General features: G+C 52.4%; 1 protein-coding gene across 9 annotated transcripts in view; it reads right to left on the reverse strand.

Annotated features, from left to right (window-relative positions):
- The window catches only part of DLG1 (discs large MAGUK scaffold protein 1), a 111,988-nt gene that overhangs the window by 35,030 nt on the left and 61,922 nt on the right, over positions 1-15,036 (reverse strand). For all 9 annotated transcript variants that reach the window (XM_042459648.1, XM_042459647.1, XM_042459645.1 and 6 more), the window contains 5 exons: positions 13,036-13,086; positions 12,125-12,249; positions 10,973-11,142; positions 10,320-10,456; positions 1,356-1,500 (listed from right to left, as the gene is read on the reverse strand). In XM_042459648.1, the coding sequence (XP_042315582.1) occupies positions 1,356-1,500; positions 10,320-10,456; positions 10,973-11,142; positions 12,125-12,249; positions 13,036-13,086 (628 nt within the window). The remainder of the gene's footprint in view (positions 1-1,355; positions 1,501-10,319; positions 10,457-10,972; positions 11,143-12,124; positions 12,250-13,035; positions 13,087-15,036) is intronic.

Here is a 15,036-nt window from a genome sequence, read left to right on the forward strand (position 1 = left end):
ATCTGTCGGGGATGCTTTGATTGAGATTTCCTGCATGGCAGAATGGGGTTGGACTGGATCAGGGCCCTTGGGGTCTCTTCCAAATCTACGATTCTATGATTCTATGAAATGCAGGCCCACACCTTCCCACTTTGCTATGGATTGAGTTGTACTGCCCTATGTCACCTTCTCAAGCCAGTGTGGTGTAGTGGGGATGTTGTTGAATTAGGACTCCCAGAGACCAGAGATCAAATTCCCATTCAGCCACGGAAGCTCTCTGGGTGGCCTTAGACAAGTCATACTCTCGCAGCCTCAGAGGAAGGTTGCTGGTAAACCTCTCATGAAGAAATCTGGCCAAGGAAATCCTATTTTAGAGCCTGCTTGGTGTTGTGGTTGACTACTGGAATAGGACTGCAAGAGATCTGGATTCCAATCCTTGCTACATCTTGGAAACCCACCTGCTGACTTTGCGATCACACTCTCTCAGCCTTAGAGGAAGGCAATATCAAACCTCCTCTGAAGAAATCTTCAAAGTCAATGTGGTGAACTAGTTTGAGCATTGGGAGACCAGGGTTCAAATCCTCCCTCAACCATGGAAACCTACTGGCCGACCTTGAGCAACCCCACTCTTCTCTCAGTCTCAGGGGAAGGGAATGACAATACCCTTCCACAACAAATCTTGTTAAGAAAACCGTGTGATGGAGTTGCTGTGAGCTGGAAACAAAGGCATACAGCAGCCACAACAACTTCACCATACCTAGGAAATTTCCTTATTCCTATAAAACCACACTACTGCCAACCCCAGGGAGAGGAGTAGGAGGTCATTTTGCCTGCTGCCTTCCCGTAGCATCCTAAGGATATGCTAAATCCCTCTTTGGCTTGACCATGGTGCCCCTGGACTTCCCCCCACCCCAATTCTGTCTGGGGCCGAGGCTGCTTTTAGGGGGCAAATGGAAAAAGCACACAGCTGATTTTAGGCTGGGCAGCAGCCCTCTGGGGCGAGAGGGGCACCCTGTTTGGGCTTCAAAGGCAGAGAGTCCCTCCCACCCTGTCTGGCACTCCCTCTTGCCCACCTGCCTTCTCTGTGCAAACCCTCCTTGGCTTTTGTAGAGGATGATGGTGACCCTGCAGCTTCACTGCCCACCTGCTGCCCTCTGCTTTGTCTCTTTTCTTCATCACTACTTTTGCCTTAATACCTTCCTGTTGTGAAAGCATCCTGAGTCTTCATGGATGGAGAGGGTGAGAAACCCAAACACTCTTTTTTTGCTGCAGCAGAATTCAAGTGAGGCCAGCCCAGCTGCCATCCACTGTGCCTCATGGCACTACCTGCCATGGAAGGCTCTGGGGCCAAAGCCACGAAGGCAAGAGGGTCTTACCGTTGGTGAGGTCTGGGGTGGTGTATCTGTCATTCATGAACATGCTGGTGGGCTTTGCTACTTTCAGGTACACCAAGTCGGAGGTGTTCTTGAGGGCTGTCACTGCCTCCTCGTGCGTCACTTCTTCTAAGCAAACGCTGTTCACCTGGAGGAAGGGAATGAGAGCAACACTGAGTCAAACCCTCCATGAAGTAAAAAAGCAACATCCCATGAGGGGCTGAAGAACTCCCATTTGCCCATGAGGTGGCAGGAAGCCGGCATGCTGAGAATCTAGCCTTAGACACCATCTGCTCTGACAAACAGGAGCCCTTCTGGGTCTCGGCCAAAAGCCTCGATACGGAAATTGTGAGGAGTGGAAGGAGCACCTCCCTCTTTTTCCAGATGTTTCTAATGGGCTCCGAAAGGAGAGAACCATAAAATTAAAAGGAGGCTTACTAATCAGAATTAATCCCACGCCTGTATCCTGAAAGCACTGTCATGAAAGCAAAGGCAAGGCAGAAGACCATTTCCAGCACCAGCTCTGCCAGGGATGGTGCCCACAGAGGCACAATGGGAGAGGGCAGCTGCCACTCTTCTTCTTCCTCCTCCTGCTCCATGGCAGGCCTCTGCACCCCGGAGGGTGACGCTGGCCTGGCCATGGAGGAAGGGGCCCCTGTGGGCCCATCCTCTGTCCCTCCTTGCCTGCCCCTGCCCTTTGTGCCAGACTGAGCCAAGCAGTGAGGCCCTTTCTTCCGGGAACTGCTCCCTTCTCCTGTGACCCAGCTTCAGCACCTCCCCAGGCCTTTAGCTTCATGGCAGGGGTTGGGGAACACATGGTGAAGAATGATGGGGCCAGCTGTCCAGCAACCACTACAGGGGCCCAGACACTTCCAGTGTGACATTACGGGAACAAACTATGTGCTCTCGCACATGGTGTCCCTCGCCCACAGTCCCAGACAAGGAGACCTGTGTGGAGTGTTTGCTTGCATAGTTGGCACAGGACAACCAAGGGAGCTGGCACATGAGTGCCCCACTGGGTTCAGCTTCATTTAGTTATTTCTCATCAGGGCCTGAGCTCCCTTCAGCCAGGCTGATGTTGAATGCATAATCCTAATCTCTTAAATCTTCCAGCATTTAATTATCTGGAGTATTCCCACCTCCCTAGATCCTCCACAGCACACAGCTCCGGCGACATCCATCCCGGTCAAACCTGTCTCAAAACAGAAGGGGGGATGGGACCCTCCCCTCCAGGGCCTCTCATTAGGGAGGGGGGCTGAAAAGAGTGTGGACCCCTGGAAACCACCATGGACTTGGGAAGGCACCAAGGAGTGGGCTAGTGAGGCTTAGGGAAAGGTGTCTGAGAAGGGCATTCCTGCACTGGCTGCCCCTTCCGTTCCTCCTATTTCTAGCTGCCATCCCTTCATGTGTCCCTTCATGAGCTGACAGTGAATTCCAGGCAAAGGGTGCCAACCTGCCTTACTGAGACCAGGCAGGACAAAGGGAGGAGTGGACCACGGAAGCTGCAGTGGAGGAGAGAGACTAGAACACAGAACAATGGATGCAAGCTACAGGAAGAGAGATTCCACCTAAACATTAGGAGGAACTTTCTAACAGTAAAAGCTGTTCGACAATGGAACACACTCTTTCTTTGGAGAGTGGTGGAGTCTCCCTGCTTGGCCATCTGTCAGGGATGCTTTGACTGAGAGTTCCTGCATGGCAGAACGGGGTTGGACTGGATGGCCCTTCCTGGGGTCTCTTCCTACTCTATGATTCTACCATTCTATGAAGGAGGGAGGAGCAGGGGCCCTCTCCACTACCACTGAGGTCCCTGTTGAAGCTCTGCCGCTATGCACACCTTTGAGAACACAATCTCACAGGGACAAGGGAGACAGCCTCTTCACTGGTGGCCCCACACTTTTGGAACTTGCTAGAACATTCTAGAACTAACTACAATGAAAGAGGGAAAAGGAAGGATAGACAAAGCAAAGGAAAAACGAATGTTGGTACTTACCCGTGATACGTTCATTTCCAGCAGACGAGGGTCCTAGCATCCTGTATTCTGGGTTAAGCTCCTCCCAATTCGCTCCTGTAGGCAGGGTCAATAAAGAAAAGACTGGCCCCTATATAGGGAGGAGCTAGCCCCCCCCTGAGCCTCAGTCAATAACAAGCCAAGCGACTAGTAAGGTAAATCAAGGAATTGAACTTTAGTAACATCAGCTAAGGGTTAACTACAACACCTTAGAAAAAACTAGTCCAAGAACAAACTAGAACTCAGAAAACCAATCCAGCAACAAGAAGAACAAGGCAGGTCCCCCAACAGACAGCCAGGGTCAGAGGCCTCAGGCAGCACCCGGGTGGGCAGGATGCTAGGACCCTCGTCTGCTGGAAATGAATGTATCACGGCTAAGTACCAACGTTCGTTTTCTCAGCAGACAGGGTCCTAACCTCCTGTATTCTGGGATTTACAAAAGCCCTCTCGAACTGGGAGGGAGGTACTGCTAGGAGACTGTGGCCCCCGACACAATCTCTTGGAGGACCCTCCTTACAAATGACACCTCAGCGGACTGAGACACGTCCAGTTTGCAATGACTTATGAAGGTCGAAGGCGACTTCCATGTGGCCGCCCTGCAAATGTCTGACAGGGAGGCGCTAGTGGCGAGGGCCGCAGAGGTCAATGCTCCTGGTTGAGTGCGCCATCAACCTCTTGGGGGGAGTGAGATCAAGAGTTTGGTAGCTCTCTTGAATACAAGACCTGACCCACCTACTCAGAGTCGAGGCAGATACCTTGCACCCCAAAGAGCCTGGAAGAAAGGAAACTAACATCTCAGATGACCTTAAGGTTGAAGTCCTCTTATTTTAGATTTTGAGGGCTCTGTGCACATCCAATGTGTGCCAGGTCTTTTCCAAGTCCTTCTTAGGATCGGGGCAGAATGAAGGCAGGAGAATGTCCTGTGACACGTGAAAGGCTGAGTTGACCTTAGACATGAAGGTAGGGTCTGGACGAAGGCACACTGAGTCCGGCCTAAAATACACAAGTCTTTACGTACCGACAGGGCCCCAGCTCTGTCACCCGTCTGGCAGAGGTAATGGCCATGAGGAAGATGACCTTGAGGGAGAGGTGTTTGAGGAAGGCCTCCCGAAGGGACTTGATCGGCCCAACCGTCAGTGTCTTTAAGACCATGTTCACGTCCCAAGATGGAAAACGATGTCTGGTGCACTGTTTGTTCAGGTAATACATGGCCGTGGTATTGTCCGTCTGGAGCAGGACCACCTTCCCGACAATTGTGGTCTCGAATGCCCTCAGGGCCTTTTCCACGGCCAGCATCTCGAGAGCGTTGATGTGGAAGGATTGTTCTTCCAGCGACCATCTGTCTCTCACACAAAGATCGAGCAGGTGTGCGCCCCATCCCTCTAAGGATGCATCTGTGGTCAAGGTGATGTCCGGATGAGGCTGAGAGAAGGGCATGCCAACGCAAACGTTGCGGGAGTCTAGCCACCAGCAAAGTGGCCAGGCTACAGTCCTTGGGATGGTAAGGAGCTTAGATGGATGGTCCCTGGAAGAGTCGAAGACGGACAGAAACCAAGCTTGTAGGGGTCTCGATTGTAGTCTTGCCCATGGGGTGACAAAGGTTGTTGACGCCATATGGCCCAGCGCTACCTGAACATCTCTGGCCCTCAGTCTCCTGCGGCAGACGCACGTTGTGACTGCCAACTGCAGTGCCCGGAAACGGTCTGGAGGGAGATAAGCATTGCAGGTTTCGGAATCGAGGATGGCGCCGATAAATTTGACCTGTCTTGACGGGGACAGGTGGGACTTCTCCCAGTTGACTACCAGCCCGAGGGATGACAGGAGGTCCAGCGTGAACTGCACTGTGTGTTGGAGTTCCAGACGAGACGGAGCTGCCAGCAACCAGTCGTCCAGGTATGGAAAAACTCTGAAACCCCTCTGATGCAGGTATGCCACAACTGGTGCCATACACTTCATGAAGACTCTCGGTGCCGTGGAAAGACCGAAGGGGAGGATGTTGTAGTGGTAGGCGTCTGACCCGTTGGAGAAAGTGAGGAACCCCCTGTGAGACTCCCGAATACCCACATGGAAGTAGGCATCCTTCAGGTCGACAGTTGCAAACCAGAGTCCCTGATGGAGCAAGGGAAAAATAGAGGCGAGGGTTACCATACGGAACCACCTATGGGTGAGGAAAAAATTTAGCTCTCTCAAGTCTAAGATTGGCCTAACCTCTCCATCTGGCTTCGGCACTGTGAAGCATCTTGAAAAAAAGCATGAAGGGAATTTTTCGGGATCGACCTTGGAGATCGCCCCCTTGTCAAGGAGTGAGCGCACTTCGTCGAGAAGGGTGTCCGAGGGGACAGTGGAACAAAAGGCTCCAGATGGTGGGAGCTCAGTAAACTCGAAGGCATAGCCCCTGCAGATGATGTCCAAGACCCACGAGTCATTAGAGACTGATGCCCAGGTGTTATAGTAGGGCTGCAGTCTATCTAAGAAAAAGGAGGCAGGGGAGACAAAGTGTACCAGACCCCTTCAGGTCCTCTTCTTTCCCTGATCGGGCTCCTGCCGGTGACCCTTCCGATACCTGGATGGGATGTTACGTCTGCCGGAGGAGGAGGAGGATTGAGACGGGTAGCGCTGCCTCTGTTGACCCTGCTGTTGGAAAGGGCGCTCCTGGGAGAAAGACCTGGAGCCCTGGCCCTGAGGTTGCCATGGGCACTGTCTCCGACGGAAGGACGGTATGGAGGTAGAAGAGGACATACCGTGCTTCTTGGCTGCGGCCTTCATGCGATACTTCCGATTCAGCCTCTCGTCTGTCTCGGAGTGGAAGAGGCCGGAGTCATCCACCGGCATGACCTTGATGGTAGACCTCACATTGGGGTTTAGGTCCAAACCCTGCAGCCAGGCATGGCGGCGCAGTGCAATCGATGCCGACATTGACCTCCCGGAACAATCTGCCACATTCCTGGAAGCAGTGATGATCCAGCTTCCAATTGAATGTTCCTTGTCCCGTATCTCGACCAGCTTCCTCTGGACATCGTCTGGGACATCCAGGACCAAGGGCGAGATTCCCTCCATGAGGGTTTGAACATAGGCCCCCATGCAAGCCAGATAATTAGAGGCTTTGACAGCTAAGGCAGATGCAGAATATGACTTCTTGACCAAGCCATCAATTTTCTTACCCTCTCAGTCTCCCGGCGAGGTGGCCAGCTTATGGGTGGATGCTACCTGGGAGCCTTCCACTATTGCAGAGTTTTGTTTTGGGTGGTTGGCCAGCCATGGAGCGTGAGTCGGCGAGATCCTATATAAGGATTCAATCTTCCTGGATGAACCTGTCAGGGAAGCAGGGGAATCCCACGAGCGCTTTACTATGGATTCCAGGGATGGCAAGAGTGGGATCGACGGTGGTGTCGGGACCCTGCCGTGGACGCGTCTATCCACCGGATCCTTGGCCGCATCCTCAGGGTACGCCAGCTCGATACCGAGAGCGTTGGCGATCTTGATAACATGCTTGTTAAACGAGCAAATGTCATTGGATGGGGAGGCCAGCTTTGGATGACGCATCTGCTGTGGTGACGGAGGAGGAGACATGTCCAGGTCAGACTGGTGTTCGGAGGACTGATCTTGGTCCGATGCCGATTCAAGGTCAATTGTGTGATGAGGTTGACGGGTCGGGGACAGCACTGGTTCCGGGACGGACACCCGCTTCGATACCGATTGAGAGGGAGTTGCTGGCGGCTTGGAGACTTTTGCAGGAGTCGCTGGTGGCAGCTTGGAAACTGTCGCAGACGCGGTGGAGTGGCTGTGAGGCTTCGTCAAGACACATCGGAGAGCATCTTCTCTTGAGACCGACATATAGTATTTGTCTGTCTCAGAGTCATAGAAGACATCATGGAACCGGCGTGGGGGATCTCGAACCCGCAGACCTGGACTCATCATCATCCTGATGGAAGAGAGGAATGGTGGAAGGGCCCGACATCGAAGGGACGTCCACGTTGAACAGCTGAGGGGACCAAGCTCTTGTCTCCAACTGATGGTGGTCCTTGGTCTTCTTATGGCTGTCCTTCTTAGAGGAGGAAGACGGCCCTGGGTCCTCCCGAGAGGTTGACTGTGTTGACTTTTTAGAAGGTGTCTTGGGGTCCGAGGAGCCTTCTGCCGGCTTGTGGGGCTTAGCCTTGTCCGACAAGGATTTTGCCTTTTTTGGCGGGGGGGGGGGGGGGGGCGTCCTCTACGTCAACCCTCTTCTCGCATCTTTCCTTGGGCGCCTTGGGCTCACCCGAGGGCTTGGAGCTCGGCTCTGGAGGCTTGGTCTTGTCCTTCTTCGAGCCCGACTTTGGAACTGCCTGTTCGGGTTCAGCCGGTGCGGTTCGTTCGGTCCGAGTTCCCGGCGGCGGCAGGGAGGAGGACCAGGATGGAGGACCCTCGGACCCGCACTGTTTGTGGGGGTGCTTTGAGGGCTTATCGATGGTGGCACTGGATTTCTGGGTATCACAGGCCACAGTGGAGACAGCACTGGGCTCCGAGGAACCACGGGCTGAGGAGGCAACCGGAGCCGACACGGTGCTTGATGGGCTGGCGTGAGCCGAGAATGAGGGGGCACCCGGGGCAGACGCTGGACGGGAGGATTCATCACGGGATTTTACGACCCCCTGAAGCAAAGCTGATGTCAATCGGGACTCATGATTCTTGCGGGCCTGCGACGTCATCGATTTGCAGAGGGTACAGGACTTAACGTCATGGTCCTTACCCAAACAGGCAGGCAAGAAGAGTGCGGGTCTTGAATAGGCACCTTGCCGCCGCAGACGTCGCACTTCTTGAACGGTGCCGGAGGCATCATGGAACGAAGCTGAATCTTTGTGCAGAGAGAATGGTCAAGCAAGCTGAAGTCAACAATACCGGGGGTGGAGGGGGGTGTGGTGGTGGTCCACGAAGACAGAGTCAAAAACGGTCCGAGTAAAAAAGCCAGTGATTCAAAGGAGAAAAAACGAGCGAAGTTCCCTGAAGCAGCTAACGCGGCAGAAAAAAAGGAACTGGGGAAAGAGCGGGAAGCAGGGGCTTTATAGAGGGTGGGCGGGGTTACCGCCAAAAAGTTTCTATATGTTGCAAAGTGTACTTTGTCCAGTGATTCTAGAAGTTTCCGAAGAGCATTGCGCAGGTGCAGTGAAAACCATTTGTATGATTCGCAGAGACCACGAAGAAGAAATAACCCTTTTGCCACTAAAGTGGAGCTTGGTTGGTCACCTTGATCCAATATATCTATCACCTCTCATGAGATGTTTTTACCAAAGATCCTCAATGCATGTAAGCATTAGAGGTCTGCTGAGTGACCAGAGGCCTTCTCCTTGCTTGAGTCACCCTGTTTATTAGCATTTAAATGAATCTGTATTGTTAAAGCATATGCTCTTAATGAAAAGTGCTATGGCTGATAACATTTTGCACAAAGGAGGTAGAACCATGTGCTCATCTTATGTCTAGGCTGTTCCAGCTAAGGCAAAAAGGCTCTGGCCCTAATGGAGGCAGGGATGGAGGCCCATGAGGAGGGAAGAAAAGTCATCATGTTGCTTTATGGCTAGCCCCTTCCCTTGTTGAATTGGTTTCCAGGCATCTTCTCTGGCCTGGAAAAAGGAGAGGGGGGTGAGCAGAAACAGCACAACTCAAGCCTCATGGGCTAACAGTAATAACATGAACACCAGAAAATGTTAACCAGTATCTCTTGTAAATCTGAGCCCCCAGACCTGTTGCTGTGGGGGCTCTCCCCTCCTTTATTTGACCCATCAAGGGAGGCTTCCTGGGCAGCAGCTTCTTCCAGGCACTGAGGAAACTGCTCTTAAGTTAGCAGTGACTGAAGATCATTTGTAACCATGGGTAGATAGCTGCATATGGCCTGTAGAGTAGCCCTGATACTCACAGGGCACTTTGTTTTATTTATGTTTGAAACAGCCCCAACTTCAAGCTGGGGTTTAGAAGCTTAGCTCTTTCAATCTCAGGCGGGCTTTTGGAGAAAGGAAAAACTTCGCTGGCTCAAAGAGACACATCCTGCTAGGAGCATAGGCAGGAACAAGACTGGGGCCCAGGGGGGCTAGCTCCTCCCTATATAGGGGGCTGGTCTTTTGTTTATTGTCCCTGCCTACAGGAGCAAATAGGAGGAGCTTAACCCAGAATACAGGAGGTTAGGACCCTGTCTGCTGGGGAAACGGTTACAACAGGTGAGCGCTGCTCTCCCTACGAACTGAAGTCAGGGGCATGGTGTCCTTTTCCCAGGGAGACATAAGGGAGGCAAACAGGCCCTCTAAAACAAAAGAGAAGGGCACCCTCTCTGCTCCACTCCCAACTCCTCCTCCAACTCAGAATTAGAGCTCTGTGTCTTGACTGGTTTCAGTCCTCCCTACTGGCTCTAGAGAGGACAGTAAGATGATGACCATGAAAGGCCATTGGTGTTTTTCTCTTGCAGGGCCTCCACTGGCCATCCCTAAAGCAACCAACCACCTAACTCCCTTCCTCCTCCTGTATTGGTGAACCACAGACCTTCTCTCCATGGACAGTGGCATGTCCAAGCCAAACCGCTACCTGGGCCCAGACCTGACCTCCCCTGCAAAGCCCAGTATCAAGGGCTGCTTTTCTGAGGTAGGAAATGTCCTCCCACAAGAGAGAAAGAGGTCCAACATCAGTTCTGCAGTGGCTCTGGATAGCCTTCGCCTGCAGAACCGCAGAATGCTCAGGTGGCCGAGTGCAGCAGTGCCCTGACATGGCCAGATCCCTTGCCCAGGTCTCTCAACAGGGGTCCCTCTCCCCAATCCATTCTGCTGCTTTAGATCTCCAAAGTGCCCCACGCTGGATAAAGCTGTCAAGAACCCCACCAAAGATGGATGGTGGTGGACATGGCTATGCCAAGCCTAAGGCCAAGTCAAGCCCCATCTGCCAACCCCCCAGGAGAAGGCCAAGCAGTGTTGTGCCAGCCAAGAACAGTGCCAACTTACAGCCATCAACTTGTCTCCAATCTGGAGCTTGCCGTCCTTGTGGGCAGCACCGCCTTCGATAATTTTGGTGACGTAGATGCTGTTGTCTCCCGGAATGTGCTGGTTTCCAACCCCGCCGGCAATGCTAAAGCCAAGACCTGCATGGGGAGAGAGCCAGGGATGTCAGCACCCCAACCAACAACCTGGGGGGGGGGGGCCTTCGGATTCAGGATATCAGAGAAACGTTCAGTCTGCCAAGACAAGGACTGACAGGATGGACAGACTGGTATTCTGCCTGAGAATAGCAGGGAGAGCCTTTTGGGCAGGGAACGGTCTGGCAAGAACCAGACTGGAGGGTGGAATTGGATGAGAAACACTCACCACCACTGAAGGGCAAAAGGCTGGCAGAGACCTCCCTGCAGTGTGGCTTTGTAGAGGGGGGACTGTCCCCAGAGGCAGGAAACATCCTTCTAGGCTCTGGAATCTAAATGGGGTGGGGAGTGGATTCTCTGGCCAAGAACCGGAGGCTCCTCTCATCAAGAAGGAAGTGGCGTGTGGAGACACCAGGCTGCCCATAGCCATACAGGTGGGAAGGAGAGGTCCTCACTGCCTTGCAGCCACATGGGTTGCCTCCCAGGGCTGCCCCCAGACCAGGCCCACCTCACACCACCAACCTTTGGGGCCTTTGACCAGCTTTATCTCCACAATCTTCTCCGTCACTTGCTTCCTCCTCTTGATGTGCAGTCGGACCATGGAACCAGCCTCCTTTAAGGCCTCCACAGCTTTGCTGTGTGTCACATCACGGACATCCACCTCGTTGACCCGCAAGATGCAGTCGCTCACCCTGTAGGCACAGAGAAGAGAGTCCCAACATATATCCAACAAGCATTCCCAGATTCCACTTTTGCTCTTTCTCTCCCCCTCAACTGAAGGAGGAAAGCCAGTTGCCACTAACGCTTAGCTCCAGTAAGAGAGGCCCAAAGCACCGGAGGAGAGAGGAGGAGGTAGAGGCAAGAATACAACCACCCCCAAGTTTCTGGAGTGCAGACGTGATGGGGCCCATCTGCTCCCATGGATTCACCAGGGAGTACCCAAGCCAAAGGCTCTGCATTACACGGAAGGGGATTTCCACTAAACATGAGGCAATGTTCTTGACAGCACAGGCCACTCCACCGTGGGGCAGATGGCTTCAACACAGCATGTGATGGGTTCCCCTTCACTCAGGATTTAGTTGCCCATTCTTCTGCACAGAAGTATAGCCCTATCTCTTGCACTTCTGGGTTAACACACAACTGTGACTATCAGATGTCTTTCAGGGGCCACCAGAGGACAGCTGGGGGGGGGGAGAGGGAGGCAAGAGGGCTTGGCCTTCCTTTCTCATGGCCTCTGCTTCCTTCCCTGCCCCTGCATGCAGAACCACCATCTTAATACCTAATTAACACATGCCAGGCCAGTGCTAGACCCTCACATGTCTGCAGTGACAGCAGCTTCAGCCAGGAATAGGCCCATCACAAAGGGGTCTGGGCCTGGCCTTCTGCATCACACAGCCCTCTGAGGCCTTTCCTGCCCTTCTCTGGGTGCCTCGACCCATCTTTATGGGCACAGGCTGTCCTAGAATTCAGGGGGCAGGGAGAGATGTAGGGCGGGGTGGGGGCTTCTATAGCAAGCTTCACCAGAGTCAGAAAGGGGACAATATAGAGACCCACCTGCCTGCCTGTCCTTGCACCTGGACCTCAGGGCAAAAGCCAGGTGCAGGAAGCAGATAGCAATATCCCAAACAGTTACTAGCACAATAAACATGTGGTGGAGCCACAAACTCAACATACCGCAACCTCCCATCTTGAGCAGCTGCCCCACCGGGGATGATCTTGGTGATGAAGATGCCAGTGTCATCCTCAATGTGCGGGTTGTCAGTCCCACCAGCAATGCTAAAGCCCAGTCCGGAATTGCCCTGAAAAAACCAAAGCCCCATGTGAGTTCCCAATGGCTCTGAACTCAGCCAAGAAGGGCCACCTGGGGACACTTCCAAGAGGCGCTTGTGCAAGGACCCCAGCAAGCCCTGCACACCCAGCCTTGCGACCATACCACGCATGGATGATGATGCCACTTGAAAACCAAGTTTGCTGTTAGCCTGGTCAGTTGGAAACTCTACACAATTTTGCAGCTCAGGGCACTGTCACCTGGGGCCATGGTGGCGCCCTTCTTTTCTCACCTCACCATGCTTTGCAGCCCACCTCATGAGACACAGAGCTTAGAATCATAGAGTTTGAAAAGACTATAAGGGCCATGCAGAGCTTATAGGGCTATGCTCCAAGAAGGCTCAGGATGGACTAAATCTGTTTGCCTTCAAGGGGCCTTGGCATTTCCTTTTCCCCGGAAACAGATTAACACAACCGTCCCATCAGGGTTACTCTATTTTAGGTAACATTTGGCTGAGCAAGCTGCAAAACCGAGACATTCTCCAAAGTCCAGGCCTCCAAACTGAACAACAGCTGGACCATCCAGAACAGGGCCTGTCGGGTTGGTAAGGGGGAATGGGCAACCAGGAGGCACAGCCTGTGATGAGCTGGGACACCAAGCACATCTGGAAGAGAGTCTGGACGAGGCTCTCATCAGTCTCTGTTGTGGGGGGGGGGGGGGGGAATAAGGTCGCCTTGGTCCACAGGCTGTTTCCCTCCACACAGCTACCAGAAGCTCAGTGGTCCAAAAAAAGAAGGTTACTCCAGCTGCTGCTTACCCGTTCCAGGGTGATTTCTTCATACTCATAGTCTGCATCTGTGCCGTTGACCTAAAGGAACATGAAAACAAGCAAAGAGTGAACTAACAAAGGCCCAGCAAAGAATGCCAAAGATGCGCCAAGTGGCGACGATCCCCCTCTTCCAGCTGCTACCCCAGTGGGCTGCCATTTGCCCTGCCTGATGGGGGCCAACCCACTTTACACACTGATTTCCCCATCTCCCTTGGCAATTCCCATGGCCAGACCCCTTGCACAAACCCTGGCCTTGGTTGCATCGCTGCTGAGTTACACATGCATGAACAACGTCCCACTTGGATTACTGCAACATGTACGATGTGGCGCTGCCCTCAGAGAGCGATTGGAGCTGCAGCCAGAGCACAAACTAGGACTGGTTGCAAGTATACATGGCTTGCTCCACAGCTTGGCTGGTGGTCACTCTATTTCCAGATCTGGCTATGGCCTATAAAGGTCCAAGGTATCAGAAGGACTGCTTTTTCCCTACGAATCACTCTGAGCTCTGGGATTTATTTATGTATTTTATATATTAGATTTACATCACTCTTTTCTCCCTATGCAGGACCCAAGGTGGCCTGGAACATTTAAAGAAAACCTGTACCAACATTATCAAGAACATTTTTAACAGTTAAAACGTTACTTATACAAAAGTTTTTAACTAGAAGAAAATAGCAACTCAATTAAAAGCAGAAGATTTAAGAATATAAATATAAGAAACATCATAATTTTAAAAAAGATTTAAACACCACCTCATTAAAAGCTCTTTTTGCCACATAAAAATTGTAAGCCAAAGGCCTGCTTGGACAAGAAGCCCCCCAGCGAAAGGAACAGAGAGGGGGGGCCAAGCGGGCCTCCTGTGGGAGGGAGTCCCACAGCATGGGAGCAGCCACTGAGAAGGCCCTGTCTCCTGTGTCTTCATCAGGTGCGCCTGTGACAGAGGTGGAACCATGAGAAAGCCCTTTCCTCAAGACCTTAAAACTCAGCCAGGCTCATACAGGGAGACATAGTGCATACTCAAGCTATGTAGGGCTCTGAAGGTTACAGAAGCAGACTGGTAGCAAGTGAAGCTGCTTCAACGAGGGTGTTATAACCAGCCCCAGTCAACAACCATTTTGGACCTGTTGAAGTTTCTGAACAATTTCCAAATGCAGCCCCACAAAGAACACTTTAGAGTAATCTAACCAGGATGTCATCAAAGTATATGTTTCCATGGCCCGATCTGATGTCTGAAGGAACAGGGAACAGCTGGCACACTAGTTTCAATTGTACAAATGCAAATGCACTCTTGGTCACCGTTAAAACCTGGGCATTCAGGGTCAGAGTTTTGTCCAGGAGAAAATCCATTTCCTGACCTACCTTCCAACTGAGCAGGAGCACCTCTATCTTATCTGGAGTCAGCTTCCATTTGTTTGCCCTCATCCAGTTCAGTACTGACAACAGGCAATGGTTTAGCACCGAAACAGCTTCCTTGGAGTCAGGTGGAAAGCAGAGATGGGGCTGGGTATCATCAGCATACTGATGGCACTGAACTCCCAGAGGACCCCTCCCAGAGGTTTCTTGCAGATGTGAAACAGCAAGTGCCCTGAGGAACTCTATAGGCCAGTGGCCAGGTAGTAAAGCAGGCCTCCTCCAGCACCACTCTCTGAGTTCTCCCTTCCAAGAAGGACTGGAGCCATCGCATAACAATGGCCCAAGTGCTGCTGCAAAGAGGCATACCATGGATGGCATCAGAAGGATGCCATCCATGGTCAGTGATACTGAAAAGCACTGAGGTCTGGCAGAACCAACAGGGACACACTCCCACGATCCATTTCCCTGTGCAAGTCATCCACCAAGGCAACCAAAGCTGTCTCTATCCCATAGCCAGGCCTGTTTTATCCAGGAACCCCTAGAGCTGGAAGGCCACCACACTCTCCAGAACCTTGTCCAAAAAAGGATTATTGGAGATTGACAAGTAATTATCCAGAGAATATGGGTTCTGGGAGG

The sequence above is a fragment of the Sceloporus undulatus genome, chromosome 3, assembly GCF_019175285.1.
Source record: "Sceloporus undulatus isolate JIND9_A2432 ecotype Alabama chromosome 3, SceUnd_v1.1, whole genome shotgun sequence".
Taxonomy (NCBI): Eukaryota; Metazoa; Chordata; class Lepidosauria; order Squamata; family Phrynosomatidae; genus Sceloporus; species Sceloporus undulatus.